Below are 22590 nucleotides of genomic sequence, written 5' to 3'. Positions count from 1 at the left end.
TCTGTGTAGACTAGGGCCTTGTGAACTGTCTGTGTAGACTAGGGCCATGGGAACTGTCTGTGTAGACAAGTGCATTGTGGAGAGTGTGTGTCAGAAGTTGGAAACTGGTGACAACTTGATGATCAATGACAGACATAGAGGAGAGAGCTTCATAGAATAGTGCTTGTACTGTCTGTGTAGAAAAGGGCCCTATGAACTTTGTGTGTAGACTAGGTCCCTGTGAACTGTCTGTGTAGACTAGGGCCCTGTGAACTGTCTGTGTAGAATAGAGCACTGTGAACTGTCTGTGTAGACTAGAGCCCTGTGAACTGTCTGTATAGACTAGGGCCATGTGAACTGTCTGAGTAGACTAGGGCCCTTTGAACTGTCTGTGTAGAATAGGGCCAGTGAACTGTGTGTGTATAGACAATGGCCCTGGGAACTTTGTGTGTAGACTAGGGCCCTGTGAACTGTCTGTGTAGACTAGAGCCCTGTGAATCGTCTTTGTAGACTAGGGCCCTGTGAACTGTCAGTGTAGACTAGGGCCCTGTGAACTGTCTGTGTAGACTAGAGCCCTGTGAACTGTCTGTGTAGACCAGGGCCCTGTAAACTGTCTGTGTAAACTAGGTCCCAGTGAACTGTATGTGTAGACTAGGGCCCTGTGAACTATCTATGTATACTATGGCCCTGTGAACTCTCTGTATAGACTAGGGCCCTGTGAAATGTCTGTGTAGACTAGGGCCCTGTGAACTGTCTGTGTAAACTAGGGCCATGTGAACTTTCTGTGTAGACAAGTGCCCTGTGAAATGTCTGTGTAGACTAGGGCCCTGTGAACTGTCTGAGTAGGCTAAGGCCCTGTTAACTGTCTGTGTAGACTAGGGCCCTGTGAACTGTCTGTGTAAACTAGGGCCATGTGAACTTTCTGTGTAGAGAAGGGCCCTGTGAAATGTCTGTAGAGACTAGGGCCCTGTGAACTGTCTGTGGAGACTAGGGCCCTGTGAACTGTCTGAGTAGGATAAGGACCTGTGAACTGTCTGTGTAGACTTGGGCCCTGTGAACTGTCTGAGTAGGCTAAGACCCTGTTAACTGTCTGTGTAAACTAGGGCCCGGTGAACTGTCTGTGTAAACTAGGGCCCTGTGAACTGTCTGTAGACTATGGCCCTGTGAACTCTCTCTGTATAGACTAGGGCCCTGTGAACTGTCTGTGTAGACTAGGGCCCTGTGAACTGACTGTGTAGGCTAGGGCCCGGTGAACTGTCTGTGTACACAAGGGCCCTGTGAACTGTCTGTGTAGACTATGGCCCTATGCAATGTCTGTGAAGACTACAGCCCTGTGAATTCTGTGTGTGGACTAGGGCCCTGTGAGCTGTCTGTGTAGACTAGAGACCTGTGAACTGTCTGTGTAGACTAGGGCCTTGTGAACTGTCTGTGTAGACTAGGGCCATGGGAACTGTCTGTGTAGACAAGTGCATTGTGGAGAGTGTGTGTCAGAAGTTGGAAACTGGTGACAACTTGATGATCAATGACAGACATAGAGGAGAGAGCTTCATAGAATAGTGCTTGCACTGTCTGTGTAGAAAAGGGCCCTATGAACTTTGTGTGTAGACTAGGTCCCTGTGAACTGTCTGTGTAGACTAGGGCCCTGTGAACTGGCTGTGTAGAATAGAGCACTGTGAACTGTCTGTGTAGACTAGAGCCCTGTGAACTGTCTGTATAGACTAGGGCCATGTGAACTGTCTGAGTAGACTAGGGCCCTTTGAACTGTCTGTGTAGAATAGGGCCAGTGAACTGTGTGTGTATAGACAAGGGCCCTGGGAACTTTGTGTGTAGACTAGGGCCCTGTGAACTGTCTGTGTAGACTAGAGCCCTGTGAATTGTCTTTGTAGACAAGTGCCCTGTGAAATGTCTGTGTAGACTAGGGCCCTGTGAACTGTCTGAGTAGGCTAAGGCCCTGTTAACTGTCTGTGTAGACTAGGGCCCTGTGAACTGTCTGTGTAAACTAGGGCCATGTGAACTTTCTGTGTAGAGAAGGGCCCTGTGAAATGTCTGTGTAGACTAGGGCCCTGTGAACTGTCTGTGGAGACTAGGGCCCTGTGAACTGTCTGAGTAGGATAAGGACCTGTGAACTGTCTGTGTAGACTTGGGCCCTGTGAACTGTCTGAGTAGGCTAAGACCCTGTAAACTGTCTGTGTAAACTAGGGCCCTGTGAACTGTCTGTGTAAACTAGGGCCCTGTGAACTGTCTGTGTAGACTATGGCCCTGTGAACTCTCTGTATAGACTAGGGCCCTGTGAACTGTCTGTGTAGACTAGGGCCCTGTGAACTGACTGTGTAGGCTAGTGCCCGGTGAACTGTCTGTGTACACAAGGGCCCTGTGAACTGTCTGTGTAGACTATGGCCCTATGAAATGTCTGTGAAGACTACAGCCCTGTGAATTCTGTGTGTGGACTAGGGCCCTGTGAGCTGTCTGTGTAGACTAGAGACCTGTGAACTGTCTGTGTAGACTAGGGCCTTGTGAACTGTCTGTGTAGACTAGGGCCATGGGAACTGTCTGTGTAGACAAGTGCACTGTGGAGAGTGTGTGTCAGAAGTTGGAAACTGGTGACAACTTGATGATCAATGACAGACATAGAGGAGAGAGCTTCATAGAATAGTGCTTGTACTGTCTGTGTAGAAAAGGGCCCTATGAACTTTGTGTGTAGACTAGGTCCCTGTGAACTGTCTGTGTAGACTAGGGCCCTGTGAACTGTCTGTGTAGAATAGAGCACTGTGAACTGTCTGTGTAGACTAGAGCCCTGTGAACTGTCTGTATAGACTAGGGCCATGTGAACTGTCTGAGTAGACTAGTGCCCTTTGAACTGTCTGTGTAGAATAGGGCCAGTGAACTGTGTGTGTATAGACAAGGGCCCTGGGAACTTTGTGTGTAGACTAGGGCCCTGTGAACTGTCTGTGTAGACTAGAGCCCTGTGAACTGTCTGTGTAGACCAGGGCCCTGTAAACTGTCTGTGTAAACTAGGTCCCAGTGAACTGTATGTGTAGACTAGGGCCCTGTGAACTATCTATGTATACTATGGCCCTGTGAACTCTCTGTATAGACTAGGGCCCTGTGAAATGTCTGTGTAGACTAGGGCCCTGTGAACTGTCTGTGTAAACTAGGGCCATGTGAACTTTCTGTGTAGACACGTGCCCTGTGAAATGTCTGTGTAGACTAGGGCCCTGTGAACTGTCTGAGTAGGCTAAGGCCCTGTTAACTGTCTGTGTAGACTAGGGCCCTGTGAACTGTCTGTGTAAACTAGGGCCATGTGAACTGTCTGTGTAGACTAGAGCCCTGTGAACTGTCTGTGTAGACCAGGGCCCTGTAAACTGTCTGTGTAAACTAGGTCCCAGTGAACTGTCTGTGTATACTATGGCCCTGTGAACTCTCTGTATAGACTAGGGCCCTGTGAAATGTCTGTGTAGACTAGGGCCCTGTGAACTGTCTGTGTAAACTAGGGCCATGTGAACTTTATGTGTAGACAAGGGCAATGTGAAATGTCTGTGTAGACTAGGGCCCTGTGAACTGTCTGTGGAGACTAGGGCCCATTGAAATGTCTGAGTAGGCTAAGGCCCTGTGAACTGTCTGTGGAGACTAGGGCCCTGTGAACTGTCTGAGTAGGCTAAGGCCCTGTTAACTGTCTGTGTAGACTAGGGCCATGTGAACCGTCTGTGTAGACAAGGGCCCTGTGAAATGTCTGTGTAGACTAGGGCCCTGTGAACTGTCTGTGGAGACTAGGGCCCTGTGAACTGTCTGTGGAGACTAAGGCCCTGTGAACTGTCTGTGTAGACTAGAGCCCTGTGAACTGTCTGAGTAGGCTAAGGCCCTGTGAACTGTCTGTGTAAACTAGGGCCATGTGAACTTTCTGTGTAGACAAGGGCCCTGTGAAATGTCTGTGTAGACTAGGGCCCTGTGAACTGTCTGTGGAGACTAGGGACCTGTGAACTATCTGAGTAGGCTAAGGCCCTGTTAACTGTCTGTGTAGACTAGGGCCCTGTGAACTGTCTGTGTAAACTAGGGCCATGTGAACTTTCTGTGTAGAGAAGGGCCCTGTGAAATGTCTGTGTAGACTAGGGCCCTGTGAACTGTCTGTGGAGACTAGGGCCCTGTGAACTGTCTGAGTAGGATAAGGACCTGTGAACTGTCTGTGTAGACTAGGGCCCTGTGAACTGTCTGTGTAAACTAGGGCCATGTGAACTTTCTGTGTAGAGAAGGGCCCTGTGAAATGTCTGTGTAGACTAGGGCCCTGTGAACTGTCTGTGGAGACTAGGGCCCTGTGAACTGTCTGAGTAGGATAAGGACCTGTGAACTGTCTGTGTAGACTTGGGCCCTGTGAACTGTCTGAGTAGGCTAAGACCCTGTTAACTGTCTGTGTAAACTAGGGCCCTGTGAACTGTCTGTGTAAACTAGGGCCCTGTGAACTGTCTGAGTAGGATAAGGACCTGTGAACTGTCTGTGTAGACTAGGGCCCTGTGAACTGTCTGTGTAAACTAGGGCCATGTGAACTTTCTGTGTAGAGAAGGGCCCTGTGAAATGTCTGTGTAGACTAGAGCCCTGTGAACTGTCTGAGTAGGCTAAGGCCCTGTGAACTGTCTGTGTAAACTAGGGCCTTGTGAACTGTCTGTGTAGACTAGGGCCATGGGAACTGTCTGTGTAGACAAGTGCACTGTGGAGAGTGTGTGTCAGAAGTTGGAAACTGGTGACAACTTGATGATCAATGACAGACATAGAGGAGAGAGCTTCATAGAATAGTGCTTGTACTGTCTGTGTAGAAAAGGGCCCTATGAACTTTGTGTGTAGACTAGGTCCCTGTGAACTGTCTGTGTAGACTAGGGCCCTGTGAACTGTCTGTGTAGAATAGAGCACTGTGAACTGTCTGTGTAGACTAGAGCCCTGTGAACTGTCTGTATAGACTAGGGCCATGTGAACTGTCTGAGTAGACTAGTGCCCTTTGAACTGTCTGTGTAGAATAGGGCCAGTGAACTGTGTGTGTATAGACAAGGGCCCTGGGAACTTTGTGTGTAGACTAGGGCCCTGTGAACTGTCTGTAGACTAGAGCCCTGTGAACTGTCTGTAGACCAGGGCCCTGTAAACTGTCTGTGTAAACTAGGTCCCAGTGAACTGTATGTGTAGACTAGGGCCCTGTGAACTATCTATGTATACTATGGCCCTGTGAACTCTCTGTATAGACTAGGGCCCTGTGAAATGTCTGTGTAGACTAGGGCCCTGTGAACTGTCTGTGTAAACTAGGGCCATGTGAACTTTCTGTGTAGACACGTGCCCTGTGAAATGTCTGTGTAGACTAGGGCCCTGTGAACTGTCTGAGTAGGCTAAGGCCCTGTTAACTGTCTGTGTAGACTAGGGCCCTGTGAACTGTCTGTGTAAACTAGGGCCATGTGAACTGTCTGTGTAGACTAGAGCCCTGTGAACTGTCTGTGTAGACCAGGGCCCTGTAAACTGTCTGTGTAAACTAGGTCCCAGTGAACTGTCTGTGTAGACTAGGGCCCTGTGAACTATCTATGTATACTATGGCCCTGTGAACTCTCTGTATAGACTAGGGCCCTGTGAAATGTCTGTGTAGACTAGGGCCCTGTGAACTGTCTGTGTAAACTAGGGCCATGTGAACTTTATGTGTAGACAAGGGCAATGTGAAATGTCTGTGTAGACTAGGGCCCTGTGAACTGTCTGTGGAGACTAGGGCCCATTGAAATGTCTGAGTAGGCTAAGGCCCTGTGAACTGTCTGTGGAGACTAGGGCCCTGTGAACTGTCTGAGTAGGCTAAGGCCCTGTTAACTGTCTGTGTAGACTAGGGCCATGTGAACCGTCTGTGTAGACAAGGGCCCTGTGAAATGTCTGTGTAGACTAGGGCCCTGTGAACTGTCTGTGGAGACTAGGGCCCTGTGAACTGTCTGTGGAGACTAAGGCCCTGTGAACTGTCTGTGTAGACTAGAGCCCTGTGAACTGTCTGAGTAGGCTAAGGCCCTGTTAACTGTCTGTGTAGACTAGGGCCCTGTGAACTGTCTGTGTAAACTAGGGCCCTGTGAACTCTCTGTGTAGACTATGGCCCTGTGAACTCTCTGTATAGACTAGGGCCCTGTGAACTGTCTGTGTAGACTAGGCCCTGTGAACTGTCTGAGTAGGCTAAGGCCCTGTTAACTCTCTGTGTAGACTATGGCCCTGTGAACTCTCTGTATAGACTAGGGCCCTGTGAACTGTCTGTGTAGACTAGGGCCCTGTGAACTGTCTGTGTAAACTAGGGCCGTTTGAACTTTCTGTGTAGACAAGGGCCCTGTGAAATGTCTGTGTAGACTAGGGCCATGTGAACTGTCTGTGGAGACTAGGGCCCTTTGAACTGTCTGTGTAGAATAGGGCCAGTGAACTGTGTGTGTATAGACAAGGGCCCTGGGAACTTTATGTGTAGACTAGGGCCCTGTGAACTGTCTGTGTAGACTAGAGCCCTGTGAACTGTCTGTGTAGACTAGGGCCCTGTGAACTGTCTGTGTAAACTAGGGCCATGTGTACTGTCTGTGTAGACAAGGGCCCTGTGAAATGTCTGTGTAGACAAGGGCCCTGTGAACTGACTGTGTAGGCTAGGGCCCGGTGAACTGTCTGTGTACACAAGGGCCCTGTGAACTGTCTGTGTAGACTAGGGCCCTGTTAAATCTCTGTGTAGACTAGAGCCCTGTGAACTGTGTGTGTATAGACAAGGGCCCTGGGAACTTTATGTGTGGACTAGGGCCCTGTGAACTGCCTGTGTAGAAGAGGGCCATGTGAACTGTATGTGTAAACTAGGGCCCTGTGAACTTTTTGTGTAGATTAGGGCCCTTTGAACTGTGTGTGTAGACTAGGGCCCTGTGAACGGTGTGTGCAGACTAGGGCCATGTGAACTGTCTGTGTAGACTAGGGCCCTGTGAACTGTATATGTAGACTAGGGCCCTGTTAAATCTCTGTGTAGACTAGAGCCCTGTGAACTGTGTGTGTATAGACAAGGGCCCTGGGAACTTTATGTGTGGACTAGGGCCATGTGAACTGTCTGTGTAGACTAGGGCCCTGTGAACTGTATATGTAGACTAGGTCCCTGTGAACTGTCTGTGTAGACTAGGTCCATGTGAACTGTCTGTGTAGACTAGGTCCCTGTGAACTGTCTGTGTAGACTAGGGCCCTGTGAACTGTCTGTGTAGACTAGGTCCCTGTGAACTGTCTGTGTAGACTAGGGCCCTGTGAACTGTCTGTGTAGACTAGGTCCCTGTGAACTGTCTGTGTAGACTAGGGCCCTGTGAACTGTCTGTGTAGACTAGGGCCCTGGGAACTGTCTGTGTAGACTAGGGCCCTGTGAGCTGTCTGTGTAGACTAGGGCCCTGTGAACTGTCTGTGTAGACTAGGGCCCTGTGAGCTGTCTGTGTAGACTAGGTCCCTGTGAACTGTATGTGTAGACTAGGGCCCTGTGAACTGTCTGTGTAGACTAGGGCCCTGTCAATTCCCCAGTAGGTGTGTGTGCTGTAGCTCTACAGTAAGTGTGGTGTCTTGTAAAAGTAAAACATGATTATTTATTTATTATTTATTTTGTGGAAGGAATGCCAATAACGTCCCTCTATCGCTCCCTGAGAACACAAAGCAGCTCTGTGTATCAATGTAAAGAATGGGATGCGAAACACTCAATGACAAACTCGGTTATGAATGAACTCACCTACTTCAACCAATCCTTGTGTACTGAGACTGAGAGGAAGGATGTAGTCAAAAGAACCAGGCCAACAGTTACTGAGAAATAATGTCATGTCATAATGTATGGCTCTACAAGCTCATAACTCATAGCTCTACAATACGTGTGTGTGTTTCTGTGTGTCGTTTGTCTGTTCGTCATGTGTTTGTGTGTGTGTATGGGTGAGTGTGTTGGTCTCTTTGTGTGTGTCTGTATGTGTGTTTATGTGTGTGTGTATATGTGTGTGTGTATGTGTGTGCGTGTGTATGTGTGTGCGTGTGTGCGTGTGTGTGTTGTGTGTGTGTACCGTTGATCCAGTAGTCCTCTGAGATGTCAGTACGTATGTAGTGCTGGTCGGGGGGTGGGCCCAGGGAGCGGCTGAACGTTATGTCTTTACCCAGGAAGTCTGATGCCGTGCCAGCATACAGAAACTGGTCTGCAACCAATCAGAGACAAGGAGGGTTAGACCTGGACCAATGAGAATGAGCGTCAAGTACAACTGTAAATGTGAACCAATTAGTAACAAACCCAATTCTGATAAAAAGTGACAACAAACCTGAACAAACACAATCAGACAATCTCTCTTTAAGCTGTGCCTCATACTTTCAGTAATATGACATTCTTTGGCATGAGATTATGTTTCTGTAATCAGTTTTCTGTAAGAAGATAGGCAGAGCAAAGTCTCCATGAATCTAGCCTGGACAACAATGTTTTTGATATATTAGGAGTTGGCTTAGATGACGATGTCTTGCTGAATTCACTCTGTCTTAATTCATCAAAAAAACATGCACACAAGCACACACACACACACACACACAAACATGTACACGCACGCACACACACACATACACACAAACAAACACGCACACACACACCCTGGGGATAGCAGAGTCAGTCATGAGGGAAACAGGGGGTCATACAAATACACTCCGTGAGTCTGAGTGTTTATAGTTTCATACCAAGTACGTTTGTTTATTACATTAAGAAATAATTAGGTATTCAAAACAGAGAGTAGGGCCCTAGAGTGTGAGCATACATGAGTGGTGTACATGGGCTTTGATCACCAGGAGAGGAGAGAGTGAGATGTAGGTCTGAATTTGGTTGTAGGAGAATGGTGTCAGGGTGGGGGTGATCAACTGTCAGATGGAAGGGGTGTGGTCTGACCTGTGAGGACAGAGGTGAAAGGTTGCCAGGGATCGTAAGGGCATTTCAACCTCCCGGACTCCACTGTACCAGACAACAACTGGAACACACCCTCCTGGAAAGAGAGACAGAGAGAGACTGTGTAAGCAGTAAGGAATGCAGTTTGTGTGTGTGTGTGTGTGTATGTGTGTGTGTGGTGTGTGTGTGTGTACGTGTGTGTGTCTGTGTCTGTGTGTGTGTGTATGGGTGTCTATGTGTGTGTATGTGTATGTTTGTGTGCGTCCATGCGTGTATAATTATCCCTGACCCTACCACTCTACGTCCTGAGATCTCAACGAAGGCACATATCGGATGGAAGGCTCCTGTCCCACAGGCATACACATGGGTATGGTTAAAGTTATGGAGCACACGCACAAAGTTGGCACACTCCAACTGAGAGAGAGAAGCAGAGGAGAAGAACCAATAAGACACAGACAGAAACAAACTATATTTTAATTAGTGCTCTGAATAGAGATTTTACTGTCAGGCCAGACATTTTCCAGGTTGTACTCACTTGAGCGTTCTTGCCTGCCAGTTTACACATCTCCACTGTGTCTCTGGGGGATGGCCAGCTGATCTGGGAACAGATAGACAGGGAGGTTTACATAAGAGACAACACACTTCAAATAATACCCCTGATCCTACATCCCATAGGGCGGTGCACAATTGGCCCAGCGTCGTCCGGGTTTGGCCGGTGTAGGCCGTCATTGTAAATAAGAATTTGTTCTTAACTGACTTGCCTAGTTAAATAAAGGTTAAATTAAAAATAAAATAAAAAGATGCTACCAAAACCACATCACACAACACATAAGAACAAAGCATACCACACAAAACCTTCAGAGAATAACATTTTCTTAAATCAGACAGGAATAGGGTTTAATTTTTTCCAGAGAATCTACAAATTGTTCTTCCCGAGAAAATGTAAAGAAATTACAGCATCCCGGTATTCCCGTTAAAACCGGAAGTGCTATTTAAAAGCATACAAAATCAACAAAAAAAATCTGATATGATTATACCACTGTAAATGGAGAAATATACATACAGTGAGGGAAAAAAGTATTTGATCCCCTGCTGATTTTGTACGTTTTCCCACTGACAAATAAATGATTAGTCTATAATTTTAATGGTATGTTTATTTGAACAGTGAGAGACAGAATAACAACAACAAAATTCAGAAGAACGCATGTCAAAAATGTTATAAATTGATTTGCATTTTAATGAGGGAAATAAGTATTTGACACCCTCTCAATCAGAAAGATTTCTGGCTCCCAGGTGTCTTTTATACAAGTAACGAGCTGAGATTAGGAGCACACTCTTAAAGGGAGTGCTCCTAATCTCAGTTTGTTACCTGTATAAAAGACACCTGTCCACAGAAGCACACAATCAATCCGATTCCAAACTCTCCACCATGGCCAAGACCAAAGAGCTCTCCAAGGATGTCAGGGACAAGATTGTCGACCTACACAAGGCTGGAATGGGCTACAAGACCATCGCCAAGCAGCTTGGTGAGAAGGTGACAACAGTTGGTGCGATTATTCGCAAATGGAAGAAACACAAAATAACTGTCAATCTGTCTCGGCCTGGGGCTCCATGCAAGATCTCACCTCGTGGAGTTGCAATGATCATGAGAACGGTGAGGAATCAGCCCAGAACTACACAGGAGGATCTTGTCAATGATCTCAAGGCGGCTGGGACCATAGTCACCAAGAAAACAATTGGTAACACACTACGCCGTGAAGGACTGAAATCCTGCAGCGCACGCAAGGTCCCCCTGCTCAAGAAAGCACATATACAGGCCCATCTGAAGTTTGCCAATGAACATCTGAATGATTCAGAGGAGAACTGGGTGAAAGTGTTGTGGTCAGATGAGACCAAAATGGAGCTCTTTGGCATCAACTCAACTCGCCGTGTTTGGAGGAGGAGGAATGCTGCCTATGACCCCAAGAACACCATCCCCACCGTCAAACATGGAGGTGGAAACATTATGCTTTGGGGGTGTTTTTCTGCTAAGGGGACAGGACAACTTCACCGCATCAAAGGGACGATGGACGGGGCCATGTACCGTCAAATCTTGGGTGAGAACCTCCTTCCCTCAGCCAGGGCATTGAAAATGGGTCGTGGATGGGTATTCCAGTAGGACAATGACCCCAAACACACGGCCAAGGCAACAAAGGAGTGGCTCAAGAAGAAACACATTAAGGTCCTGGAGGGCCTAGCCAGTCTCCAGACCTTAATCCCATAGAAAATCTGTGGAGGGAGCTGAAGGTTCGAGTTGCCAAATGTCAGCCTCGAAACATTAATGACTTGGAGAAGATCTGCAAGTGGGACAAAATCCCTCCTGAGATGTGTGCAAACCTGGTGGCCAACTACAAGAAATGTCTGACCTCTGTGATTGCCAACAAAGGTTTTGCCACCAAGTACTAAGTCATGTTTTGCAGAGGGGTCAAATACTTATTTCCCTAATTAAAATGCAAATCAATTGATAACATTTTTGACATGCGTTTTTCTGGATTTTTTTATGTTATTCTGTCTCTCACTGTTCAAATAAACCAAATTATAGACTGATCATGTCTTCGTTAGTGGGCAAACGTACAAAATCAGCAGGGGATCAAATACTTTCTTCCCTCACTGTATGAATCTAATGGGTTCTTGTTGTATTTGTTGCAATTTAATCAAATCAAAGTTCTCTCAAAGTCACCAAACTATTTCATTGATGTAGCCTAGTTTTAATGTAGGCCTATGAAGCATAGTTGGCCGACTGACAAATTACATTCGTTTTAGCCACCTACCTTTGACTGAAAGATGTCAGACAGCTTGTTAGCCCTTTTCTCTCTCCTTGCACTCGGTTGTGGTTGTTCTTACTTTATGTTTTACCATGGTATTGTTGAATACTCGTTTCTGATTGGCCTGAAGGGCATTCTAGAGTGTGCATTATTTAAGGAATAATGCTGTTGAAGCTTTTGTTTGGAGTGCCAATATATCCTCCAAACACTGGTTTCGAGGCCATTATCATTATGGCGCTGACGGAAACATGGATTACCACTGAAAACACTTCTACTCATACTGCTCTCTCCTCGTCCGAACATTGGTTCTCGCATACCCCGAGAGCATCTGGTCAGCGGGGTGGTGGCACAGGAATCCTCATCTCTCCCAAGGGGACATTCTCTCTTTTTTCCCTGACCCATCTGTCTATCTCCTCATTTGAATTCGATGCTGTCACAGTCACTAGTACATTCAAGCTTAACATCTCTGTCATTTATCGCCCTCCAGGTTCCCTTGGAGAGTTTATCAATGATCTTGACGCCTTGCTAAGTTCCTTTCCTGAGGATGGCTCACACCTCACAGTTCTGGGTGACTTCAACCTCCCTACGTCTACCTTTGACTCATTTCTCTCTGCCTCCTTCTTTCCACTCCTCTCCTCTTTTGACCTCACCCTCTCACCGTCCCCCCCTACTCACAAGGCAGGCAATACGCTTGACCTCATCTTTACTAGATGCTGTTCTTCTACTAATCTCACTGCAACTCCCCTCCATGTCTCCGACCACTACTTTGTATCCTTTTCTCTCTCGCTCTCCTCCAACACTACTCACTCTGCCCCTACTCAGATGGTAATGCGCCGTCGCAACCTTTGCTCTCTCTCTCCCGCTATTCTCTCCTCTTCCATCCTATCATCTCTTCCCTCTGCTCAATCCTTCTCCCTCCAATCTCCTGATTCTTCCTCCTCAACCCTCCTCTCCTCCCTTTCTGCATCCTTTGACTCTCTATGTCCCCTATCCTCCCGGCCGGCTCGGTCCTCCCCTCCTGCTCCGTGGCTTGACGACTTATTGCGAGCTCACAGAACAGGGCTCCGGGCAGCCGAGCGGAAATGGAGGAAAACTAGACTCCCTGCGGACCTGGCATCTTTTCACTCCCTCCACTCTACATTTTCTTCCTATTTTTCTGCTGCTAAAGCCACTTTCTACCACTCTAAATTCCAAGCATCTGCCTCTAACCCTAGGAAACTCTTTGCCACCTTCTCCTCCCTGCTGAATCCCCCGTTGACGACATCCGATCTTCGTTTGTTAAGTCAAATGACACTGCTGGTCCTGCTCACACTGCCCTACCCTATGCTTTGACTTCTTTCTCCCCTCTCTCTCCAGATGAAATCTTGCGACTTGTGACGGCCGGCCGCCCAACAACCTGCCCGCTTGACCCTATCCCCTCCTCTCTTCTCCAGACCATCTCCGGTGACCTTCTCCCTTACCTCACTTCGCTCATCAACTCATCCTTGACCGCTGGCTATGTCCCTTCCGTCTTCAAGAGAGCGAGAGTTGCACCCCTTCTCAAAAAACCTACACTCGATCCCTCCGATATCAACAACTACAGACCAGTATCCCTTCTTTCTTTTCTCACCAAAACTCTTGAGCGTGCCGTCTTTAGCCAACTCTCTTGCTATCTCTCTCAGAAAGACCTTCTTGATCCAAACCAGTCAGGTTTCAAGACTGGTCATTCAACTGAGACTGCTCTTCTCTGTGTCACGGAGGCTCTCCACACTGCTAAAGATAACTCTCTCTCCTCTGCTCGTCCTTCTAGACCAGTCTGCTGCCTTTGATACTGTGAACCATCAGATCCTCCTCTCCACCCTCTCTGAGTTGGGCATCTCCAGCGCGGCTCACTCTTGGATTGCGTCCTACCTGACCGGTCGCTCCTACCAAGTGGCGTGGCGAGAATCTGTCTCCGCACCACGTGCTCTCACCACTGGTGTCCCCCAGGACTCAGTTCTAGGCCCCCTCCTATTCTCGCTATACACCAAGTCACTTGGCTCTGTCAGATCCTCACATGGCCTCTCCTATCATTGCTACGCAGACGACACACAACTAATCTTCTCCATTCTGATAACCAGGTGGCGAATCGCATCTCTGCATGTCTGGCAGACATATAAGTGTGGATGACAGATCACCACCTCAAGCTGAACCTCGGCAAGACGGAGCTGCTCTTCCTCCCGGGGAAGGACTGCCCGTTCCATGATCTCGCCATTACGGTTGACAACTCCGTTGTGTCCTCGTCCCAGAGTGCAAAGAGCCTTTGCGTGACCCTGGACAACACCCTGTCGTTGTCCGCTAACATCAAGGCGGTGACCCGATCCTGTAGGTTCATGCTCTACAACATTCGGAGAGTACAACCCTGCCTTACACAGGAAGCGGCACAGGTCCTAATCCAGGCACTTGTCATCTCCCGTCTGGATTACTGCAACTCACTGTTGGCTGGGCTCCCTGCCTGTGCCATTAAACCTCTACAACTCATCCAGAATGCCGCAGCCCGTCTGGTGTTCAACCTTCCCAAGTTCTCTCACATTACCCCGCTCCTCCGCACACTCCACTGGCTTCCAGTTGAAGCTCGCATCTGCTACAAGACCATGGTGCTTGCCTAAGGAGCTGTGAGGGGAATGGCACCTCCGTACCTTCAGGCTCTGATCAGTCCCTACACCCAAACGAGGGCATTGCGTTCATCCACCTCTGGCCTGCTGGCCCCCCTACCTCTGCGGAAGCACAGTTCCCGCTCAGCCCAGTCAAAACTGTTCGCTGCTCTGGCACCCCAATGGTGGAACAAGCTCCCTCATGACGCCAGGACAGCGGAGTCACTCACCACCTTCCGGAGACACTTGAAACCCCACCTCTTTAAGGAATACCTGGGATAGGATAAAGTAAACCTTTACCCCACCCCACCCCAAAGACAAAAAAAAAAAAAAAAAACATATTGTAAAGTGGTTATCCCATTGGCTAAAAGGTGAATGCACCAATTTGTAAGTCGCTCTGGATAAGAGCATCTGCTAAATGACGTAAATGTAAATGTAAATGTAAGTAAGGTAAGAATAAGTGGCGCCGGAGAAGATGGCTGCTGTTTTACAGCCCTCTAACCAATTGTACTATTATGTGTGTTTTTTCGCGTTATTTGTAATTTATTCTGTACATAATGTTTCTGCCACCGTCTCTTATGACCAAAAATAACTTCTGGATATCAGGACAGTGATTTCTCACCTCGTATTGGCCTAAGATTTTTTCTTCAACGAGCTGGACGCGAAGGATATCCTACAGACACCCGACAAGCCCCAAATGCCCATCATTCACATGAGAAAGAGACCGAGATATCGTGGACGTAGGTCGGGGTGCCTTGTAAGGATCCGACGGTCGCTTCTGCCGCTTCCATTAATCCTATTAGCCAATGTTCAATCATTTGAGAACAAATTAGATGACCTAAGATTACGGTTATCCTACCAACGGGACACTAAAAACTGTAATATCTTATGTTTCACCGAGTCGTGGCTGAACGACGACATGGACAACATACAGCTGATGGGATATATGCTACATCGGCAGGATAGAACGGCTGACTCTGGGTGGTGGTCTGTGTATATTTGTAAACAACAGTTGGTGCACAAAATCTAATATTAAGGAAGTCTCGAGGTTTTGCTCGCCTGAGGTAGTGTATCTCATGATAAGCTGCAGACCACACAATTTACCAAGAGAGTTTTCATCTATATTTTTCGTAGCTGTCTATCTACCACCACAAACTGATGCTGGCATTAAGATTGCACTCAATGAGCTGTATAAAGCCATAAGTAAACAGGAAAACGCTCATCCAGAGGCAGCGCTCCTAGTGGCCGGGGACTTTAATGCAGTGAAACTTAAATCCGTTCTACCTAATTTCTACCAGCATGTTAAATGTGCAACCAGAGGGAAAAAAAAAATCTAGACCACCTTTACTCCACACACAGAGACGCATACAAAGCTCTCCCTCGCCCTCCATTTGGCAAATCTGACCATAACTCTATCCTCCTGATTCCTGCTTATAAGCAAAAACTAAAGCAGGAAGCACCAGTGACTCAGTTAATAAAAAAGTGGTCAGATGATGCAGATGCTAAGCTACATGACTGTTTTGCTAACACAGACTGGAATATGTTCCGGGATTCTTCAGATAGCATTTAGGAGTACACCACATCAGTCACTGACTTCATCAATAAGTGCATCGATGACGTCGTCCCCACAGTGACCGTACGTACATACCCCAACCAGAAGCCATGGATTACAGGCAACATCCGCACTGAGCTAAAGGGTAGAGCTGCCGCTTTCAAGGAGCGGGACTCTAACCCGGACGCGTATAAGAAATCCTGCTATGCCCTCCGACGAACCATAAAACAGGCAAAGAGTTAATACCGGACTAAGATTGAATCGTACTACACCGGCTCTGACACTCGTCGGATGTGGCAGGGCTTGAAAACTATTAAAGACTACAAAAGGAAGCACAGCCGCGAGCTGCCCAGTGACACAAGCCTACCAGACGAGCTAAATCACTTCTATGCTCACTTCGATGCAAGCAACACTGAAGCATGCATCAGAGCACCAGCTGTTCCGGATGACTATGTGATCACAATCTCCATAGCCGATGTGAGTAAGACTTTTAAGCAGGTCATCATTCACAAGGCCGCAGGGCCAGACGGATTACCAGGACATGTTGTCAGGTTTTGGCCATGACTGTTCGGGTTTTGGTCACTAGATGTCCCCATTGCACCTTTTTTGTACCTTTTGTTTTTTCTTGATCTAATTATTGTTTGCACCTGTAGGTCATTCCCTTGTTAGTATTTAAACCCTGTGTGTTCCTCAGTTCCTTGCTCAGTGTTTGTAAGTTAGCACCCAGCCCCAGCCCAAGCCTTGTGTTATATGGATATTTCTCTGGTGGGATTTTTTACCACTTTGTGGAGTTTCTTTGTTTTTGGAGGTTTTCCTCTTTGTGCCTCTTGGCTTTATTTTTGGACATTGTGGATTTAGTTTCTTTGCCTGAGGATTTTGTTCTTTATTAAACCACCATCTCTAGTACTGCTGTGTCTGCCTCATCTTCTGGGTTCTGACAATTATTAGTGACTGTTTTTCGCACCGGGTCCTGACAGAAACACTGAGCCATTATTATGAACCCAGAGGCAGCCAGTACCCAGGATTTTTTTTCCATGCTGTCCCACCAGGAGGGGACTGTCCAACGCCACGAAGCTGCTCTGGTTCAGCAAGAGGCCTTAATGGCTAGACATTCTCAACTTCTGTCAGAGATGCTGACTTCCATAAAGCAGATTTCGGATCGACTTTCCCCGGCAACCGCTTCTGCTCCAGTTCATCCGATTCAAGGGCTCCTGGCAGTTAATCCCCTGGCGGAACCTCGTCTGCCGCCTCCTCAACGGTTCTCAGGGGACCCAAGTGTTTGTAAGGGGTTTTTCACCCAATGTTCTCTCTCCTTTGAGCTGCAACCATCGTCGTTTCCCACCGACCGGTCCAAGATAGCATATATCATCACCCTGCTGTCGGAAAAGGCTCTAGCCTGGGCTACTGCTGTGTGGGATGCCCAAAGTCCCTGCTGTGCCAGCTACTCTACCTTTGCTGAAGAATTCAAGCGAGTGTTTCAAGGTCCTACCAACGGCCCTGACTCAGCCAAACAGCTCCTGATTCTCCGCCAAGGTCGGGCGCAGCGTGACGGACTATGCCATCCAGTTCCGCACTGTGGCAGCAGCAAGTGGCTGGAACGACGAGGCGCTCACAGTGTGTTTTTTGAAGGGCCTTTCTGACACCATCCAAGATGAACTGGCCACTCGGGAACCACCGGACAACCTCGAGTCCCTTATCAAGTTGGCTTCACGCATAGACCAGCGTCTGAGAGAGAGAGAACAAAACCATAGACCGCTCACCCTAGTTCCTATCGGTTCCAACTCCGAGTCTCCACCTTTATCCTCGCTGGCTCCACCAGAACCCATGCAGGTTGGACGCATCTCCCAGGCTGAGAGAGATCGCCGAATGAGGGAGCGATGCTGTCTATATTGCGGCAAACCGGGCCATTTCCGCTCCACGTGTCCCGGGCTCCAGGGAAACGCACTCTCCCGTGCAGGCCTGGGAGGACTGTAACGGGAAACATAACCTCCTCCCATCTATCCAACTCCCGCCTGCTCATTCCTGTTACCCTTTCCTGGGACGACCACGAGGTTTCTCTTCAAGCCTTGGTAGACTCTGGAGCCGCAGGTAACTTCATGGATGGGATCTGGGCGAAGGAGAATGGCGTTCCTTCTGAACCTCTAAGTGACCCCATAAGGGTTACTACGTTGGATAGAAGTCCTTTGGGATCTGGACTTGTCACTCGTGCCACTACCCCCTTACGACTTTCAGTTTCCCAACACAAGGAAGTGATGAACTTTCATCTGATCGCCTGTTCCGAGTTTCCTCTCGTCCTTGGCTATCCCTGGCTTCACAGCCATAACCCTCACATCGACTGGTCTGTGGGCACTATCAAGCAGTGGGGTCCCACGTGCCAAGCCACTTGTATCTTCCCGAGCTCCCAGAGTTCTCCTTCCGAGTCTCTAGAATCCATCGACTTGTCCCGAGTTCCCGAGTGTTACCATGACCTCAAACTGGTATTTAGCAAACAGAGGGCCACCAAACTACCACCCCATAGACCTTACGATTGCACCATCGACCTGTTGCCAGGGACCTGCCCTCCCAGGGGTCGGATCTTTTCCCTTTCTCCTCCCGAACGAGCTGCTATGGATACCTACATCAAGGACGCTCTGACAGCAGGCCTCATGCGTCCATCTACCTCGCCGGCGGGAGCAGGGTTTTTCTTTGTGGCCAAGAAAGACGGCGGATTACGACCTTGCATCGACTACCGGGGACTCAATGCCATAACCGTCCGTAACCGCTACCCGCTACCTCTTATGGCCACAGCCTTTGAGCTGCTCCAGGAAGCAGTTGTCTTCACTAAGCTTGACCTGCGGAACGCATACCATCTGGTGCGGATCAAACCCGGGGACGAGTGGAAGACCGCTTTCAACACGCCTACTGGTCACTACGAATACTCGGTGATGCCCTTCGGCCTGACCAACGCTCCGGCTGTGTTCCAAGCGCTCATAAACGATGTGCTTAGGGGATATGCTTAACATCTTCGTGTTTGTGTACTTGGATGACATCCTCATCTTTTCGAGCTCCCTTCAAGAACACACTAAGCATGTCAGACAAGTGCTCAAACGCCTCCTAGACAGCCATTTGTACGTTAAGCCGGAGAAGTGTGAATTCCATTCCTCTCGAGTACAATTCCTGGGATTTATAGTGGAACCCGGACGAGTCCAGATGGACCCCAAGAAGGTAGAGGCGGTAGCGGATTGGCCCACCCCCAAGTCCGTTAAGGAAGTTCAACGTTTCCTGGGCTTCACCAACTTTTACCGCAAGTTCATCAAGAACTTCAGCTCGGTGGCAGCCCCTCTCTCGGCGGTAACCAAGGGTGGCAACACAAGGTTTCTGTGGGGAAGAGAAGCTGAGACGGCCTTCCAAGGACTCAAGCAGCGCATCCTCTCTGCTCCCATCCTGACACTACCAACGGCGGAGGAACCTTTTGTGGTGGAGGTAGACGCATCAGAGGTTGGGGTTGGAGCTGTCCTGTCTCAGAGGGGTGAAGACAAGAAGCTTCATCCTTGCGCCTTCTTCTCTCACCGGCTTACCCCGGCCGAGAGGAATTACGATGTGGGGGACCGTGAACTCCTAGCGGTTAAGATGGCATTGAAGGAATGGAGACACTGGCTCGAGGGGGCTTCTCAACCGTTTCAAGTGCTTACGGACCACAAGAATCTGGAGTATATCCAGCAGGCGAAGCGGTTGAACGCCAGACAGGCTCGATGGTCTCTTTTCTTCAGCCGATTTCAGTTTATCCTCACCTATAGACCCGGGTCGAAGAATCTCAAACCGGACGCCTTGTCACGAATCTACTCTCCTGCCATTCGAGAAGATACTGACATGACTGTCCTTCCGGCCGCTAAGATCGTGGCTCCGATCTCGTGGCAAGTGGAGGATACCGTGAAACAAGCTCAAGCCATCGAACCGGGCCCTGGTGGAGGTCCTGCTAATCGGTTGTTTGTTCCCAAGGCAGCAAGGTCCCAAGTCCTTCGGTGGGGGCACTCCTCTCGCCTCACCTGTCACCCGGGCATAGGCCGCACCTTGGAGTTCATCCAGCGTAAGTTCTGGTGGCCCACCATGAAGGAAGACATTGCCACTTTCATCAAGGCCTGTTCCGTGTGCTGTCAGGGCAAATCTTCTCACCTTCGCCCTCAAGGACTCCTTCACCCTCTATCTATTCCCCACCGACCCTGGTCCCATATCTCATTGGACTTTATTACTGGCCTTCCTCCGTCCCATGGTAATACTACGATCCTAGTCATCATCGACAGGTTTTCTAAGGCGGCCAGGTTTGTTCCTTTGACCAAATTACCTTCTGCCAAGGAAACAGCTGAGTTGGTGATTAACCATGTGTTCCGAGTCTTTGGGATCCCGCAAGATATGGTTTCCGACAGAGGTCCCCAGTTCGCCTCAAGGTTTTGGAAGGCCTTCTGCCAACTCATAGGGGCCACGGCCAGTTTATCTTCCGGGTACCATCCGGAGTCCAATGGCCAAACTGAGAGGATGAATCAGGAGCTGGAAACCACCCTCAGATGCATGGTTTCCAACAACCCGTCCACTTGGTCATCCTTCATTGTTTGGGCCGAGTACGCGCACAACACCTTGTGCTCCTCCTCCACTGGTATGTCCCCGCATGAGTGTCAGTTTGGCTATGCACCTCTATTGTTCCCGGACCAGGAGGCAGAAGTCAGAGTGCCTTCAGCCTCGAGGTTCATCAGACGCTGTCGGCTTACGTGGAAGAAGGCACGTCTTAATCTTCTGCGTTCCTCTCAGCAGTACCAACGACAAGCCAACAGAGGTCGCCGTCCCGGTCCTACCCTGTACCCCGGCCAGAGAGTATGGCTCTCAACTAAGAACCTACCGCTACGGGTGGAGTCTCGCAAGCTGTCCCAGAGGTTCATCGGTCCCTTTAAGATTGCCAGGAGAGTCAATCCCGTTACTTTTCGCCTGCACTTACCCAGATCCCTTAAGATCAATCCAACATTTCACATTTCTTTATTAAAACCTGTTGTTTTTCTCCCCTTATTCCGGCAGGCAGACCTCCCCCTCCGCCCCGTGTCATCGGTGGCCAGTCGGCTTATACCGTCCACCGGATACTGGATTCCCGCCGGGTGCAGCGGTCCTGGCAGTATCTGGTGGACTGGGAAGGCTACGGTCCCGAGGAGCGCTCCTGGGTTCCTGCCAAGGACATACTGGACCCTGACCTCATTCGTCAGTTCAGGGCCCTCCACCCTGAGAAGGCTGGTAGGAACGTCAGGAGCCGTTCCTAGGAGGGGGGATTCTGTCAGGTTTTGGCCATGACTGTTCGGGTTTTGGTCACTAGATGTCCCCATTGCACCTTTTTTGTACCTTTTGTTTTTTCTTGATCTAATTATTGTTTGCACCTGTAGGTCATTCCCTTGTTAGTATTTAAACCCTGTGTGTTCCTCAGTTCCTTGCTCAGTGTTTGTAAGTTAGCACCCAGCCCCAGCCCAAGCCTTGTGTTATATGGATATTTCTCTGGTGGGATTTTTTACCACTTTGTGGAGTTTCTTTGTTTTTGGAGGTTTTCCTCTTTGTGCCTCTTGGCTTTATTTTTGGACATTGTGGATTTAGTTTCTTTGCCTGAGGATTTTGTTCTTTATTAAACCACCATCTCTAGTACTGCTGTGTCTGCCTCATCTTCTGGGTTCTGACAATTATTAGTGACTGTTTCTCGCACCGGGTCCTGACACATGTACTCCAAGCATGTGCTGACCAACTGGCAAGTGTCTTCACTGACATTTTCAACATGTCCCTGACTGAGTCTGTAATACCAACATGTTTCAAGCAGACCACCATAGTCCTTGTGCCCAAGGACACAAAGATAACCTGCCTAAATGACTACCGACCCGTAGCACTCACGTCTGTAGCAATGAAGTGCTTTGAAAGGCTGGTCATGGCTCACATCAACACCATTATCCCAAAAACCCTAGACCCACTCCAATTTGCATACCGCCCCAACAAATCCACAGATGATGCAATCTCTATTGCACTCCACACTGCCTTTCCCACCTGGACAAGAGGAACACCTACGTGAGAATGCTGCCAGTCTCCAGACCTTAATCCCATAGAAAATCTGTGGAGGGAGCTGAAAGTTTAAGTTGCGTAGGACAAAATCCCTCCTGAGATGTGTGCAAACCCGGTGGCCAGCAACAAGAAACATCTGACCTCTGTGATTGCGAACAAGGGTTTTCCCACCAAGTACTTAGTAATGTTTTGCAGAGGGGTCAAATACTTATTTCCCTCATTAAAATGCAAATCAATTTATAACATTTTTGACATGCGTTTTTCTGGATTTTGTTGTTGTTATTCTGTCTCTCACTGTTCAAATAAACCTACCATTACAATTATAGACTGATCATGTCTTTGTCAGTGGGCAAACGTACAAAATCAAGATCAAATACTTTTTTCCCTCACTGTATAGGCACTGAGCTTTTCTGATACTTTAAGCACACTGTTCATTTAAATAATTAAGACACACAAATGACTAGAGGGAATCCAACAGCAATTGATTTGATTGTGCTCAGACTTGCTGCGCTGTGTTAAAATTTTTTATAGCGAGTGACTGTGTGAATAGCACCCGTTGTCTCTCTCTCCTCCATACTGCAGCGACCACTACAGAACTTCAACAGTATATATCGCGCTGTGCATGTTGCTGAAGCTGCAACATAATTACAGCCATTTCTGACTGAAAAGATCTGAAACCAAAATCCCTCATTG

The 22590-nt window shown here is 48.5% G+C and overlaps 1 protein-coding gene across 1 annotated transcript in view; it reads right to left on the bottom strand.

Moving 5' to 3' along the window:
• LOC121531351 (semaphorin-3D-like) overlaps positions 1-22590 on the bottom strand; it is a 110328-nt gene that overhangs the window by 45987 nt on the left and 41751 nt on the right. The window contains exons 4-7 of the mRNA XM_041836588.2: positions 9408-9470; positions 9167-9286; positions 8876-8969; positions 8019-8147 (exon numbers count right to left, since the gene is read on the bottom strand). Of these exons, the coding sequence (XP_041692522.1) occupies positions 8019-8147; positions 8876-8969; positions 9167-9286; positions 9408-9470 (406 nt within the window). The remainder of the gene's footprint in view (positions 1-8018; positions 8148-8875; positions 8970-9166; positions 9287-9407; positions 9471-22590) is intronic.

Source organism: Coregonus clupeaformis, chromosome 19, assembly GCF_020615455.1.
Source record: "Coregonus clupeaformis isolate EN_2021a chromosome 19, ASM2061545v1, whole genome shotgun sequence".
Classification (NCBI taxonomy): Eukaryota; Metazoa; Chordata; class Actinopteri; order Salmoniformes; family Salmonidae; genus Coregonus; species Coregonus clupeaformis.
Note: the sequence above shows the minus strand (reverse complement) of the source record. Positions and strands in the feature narration are given on the sequence as shown.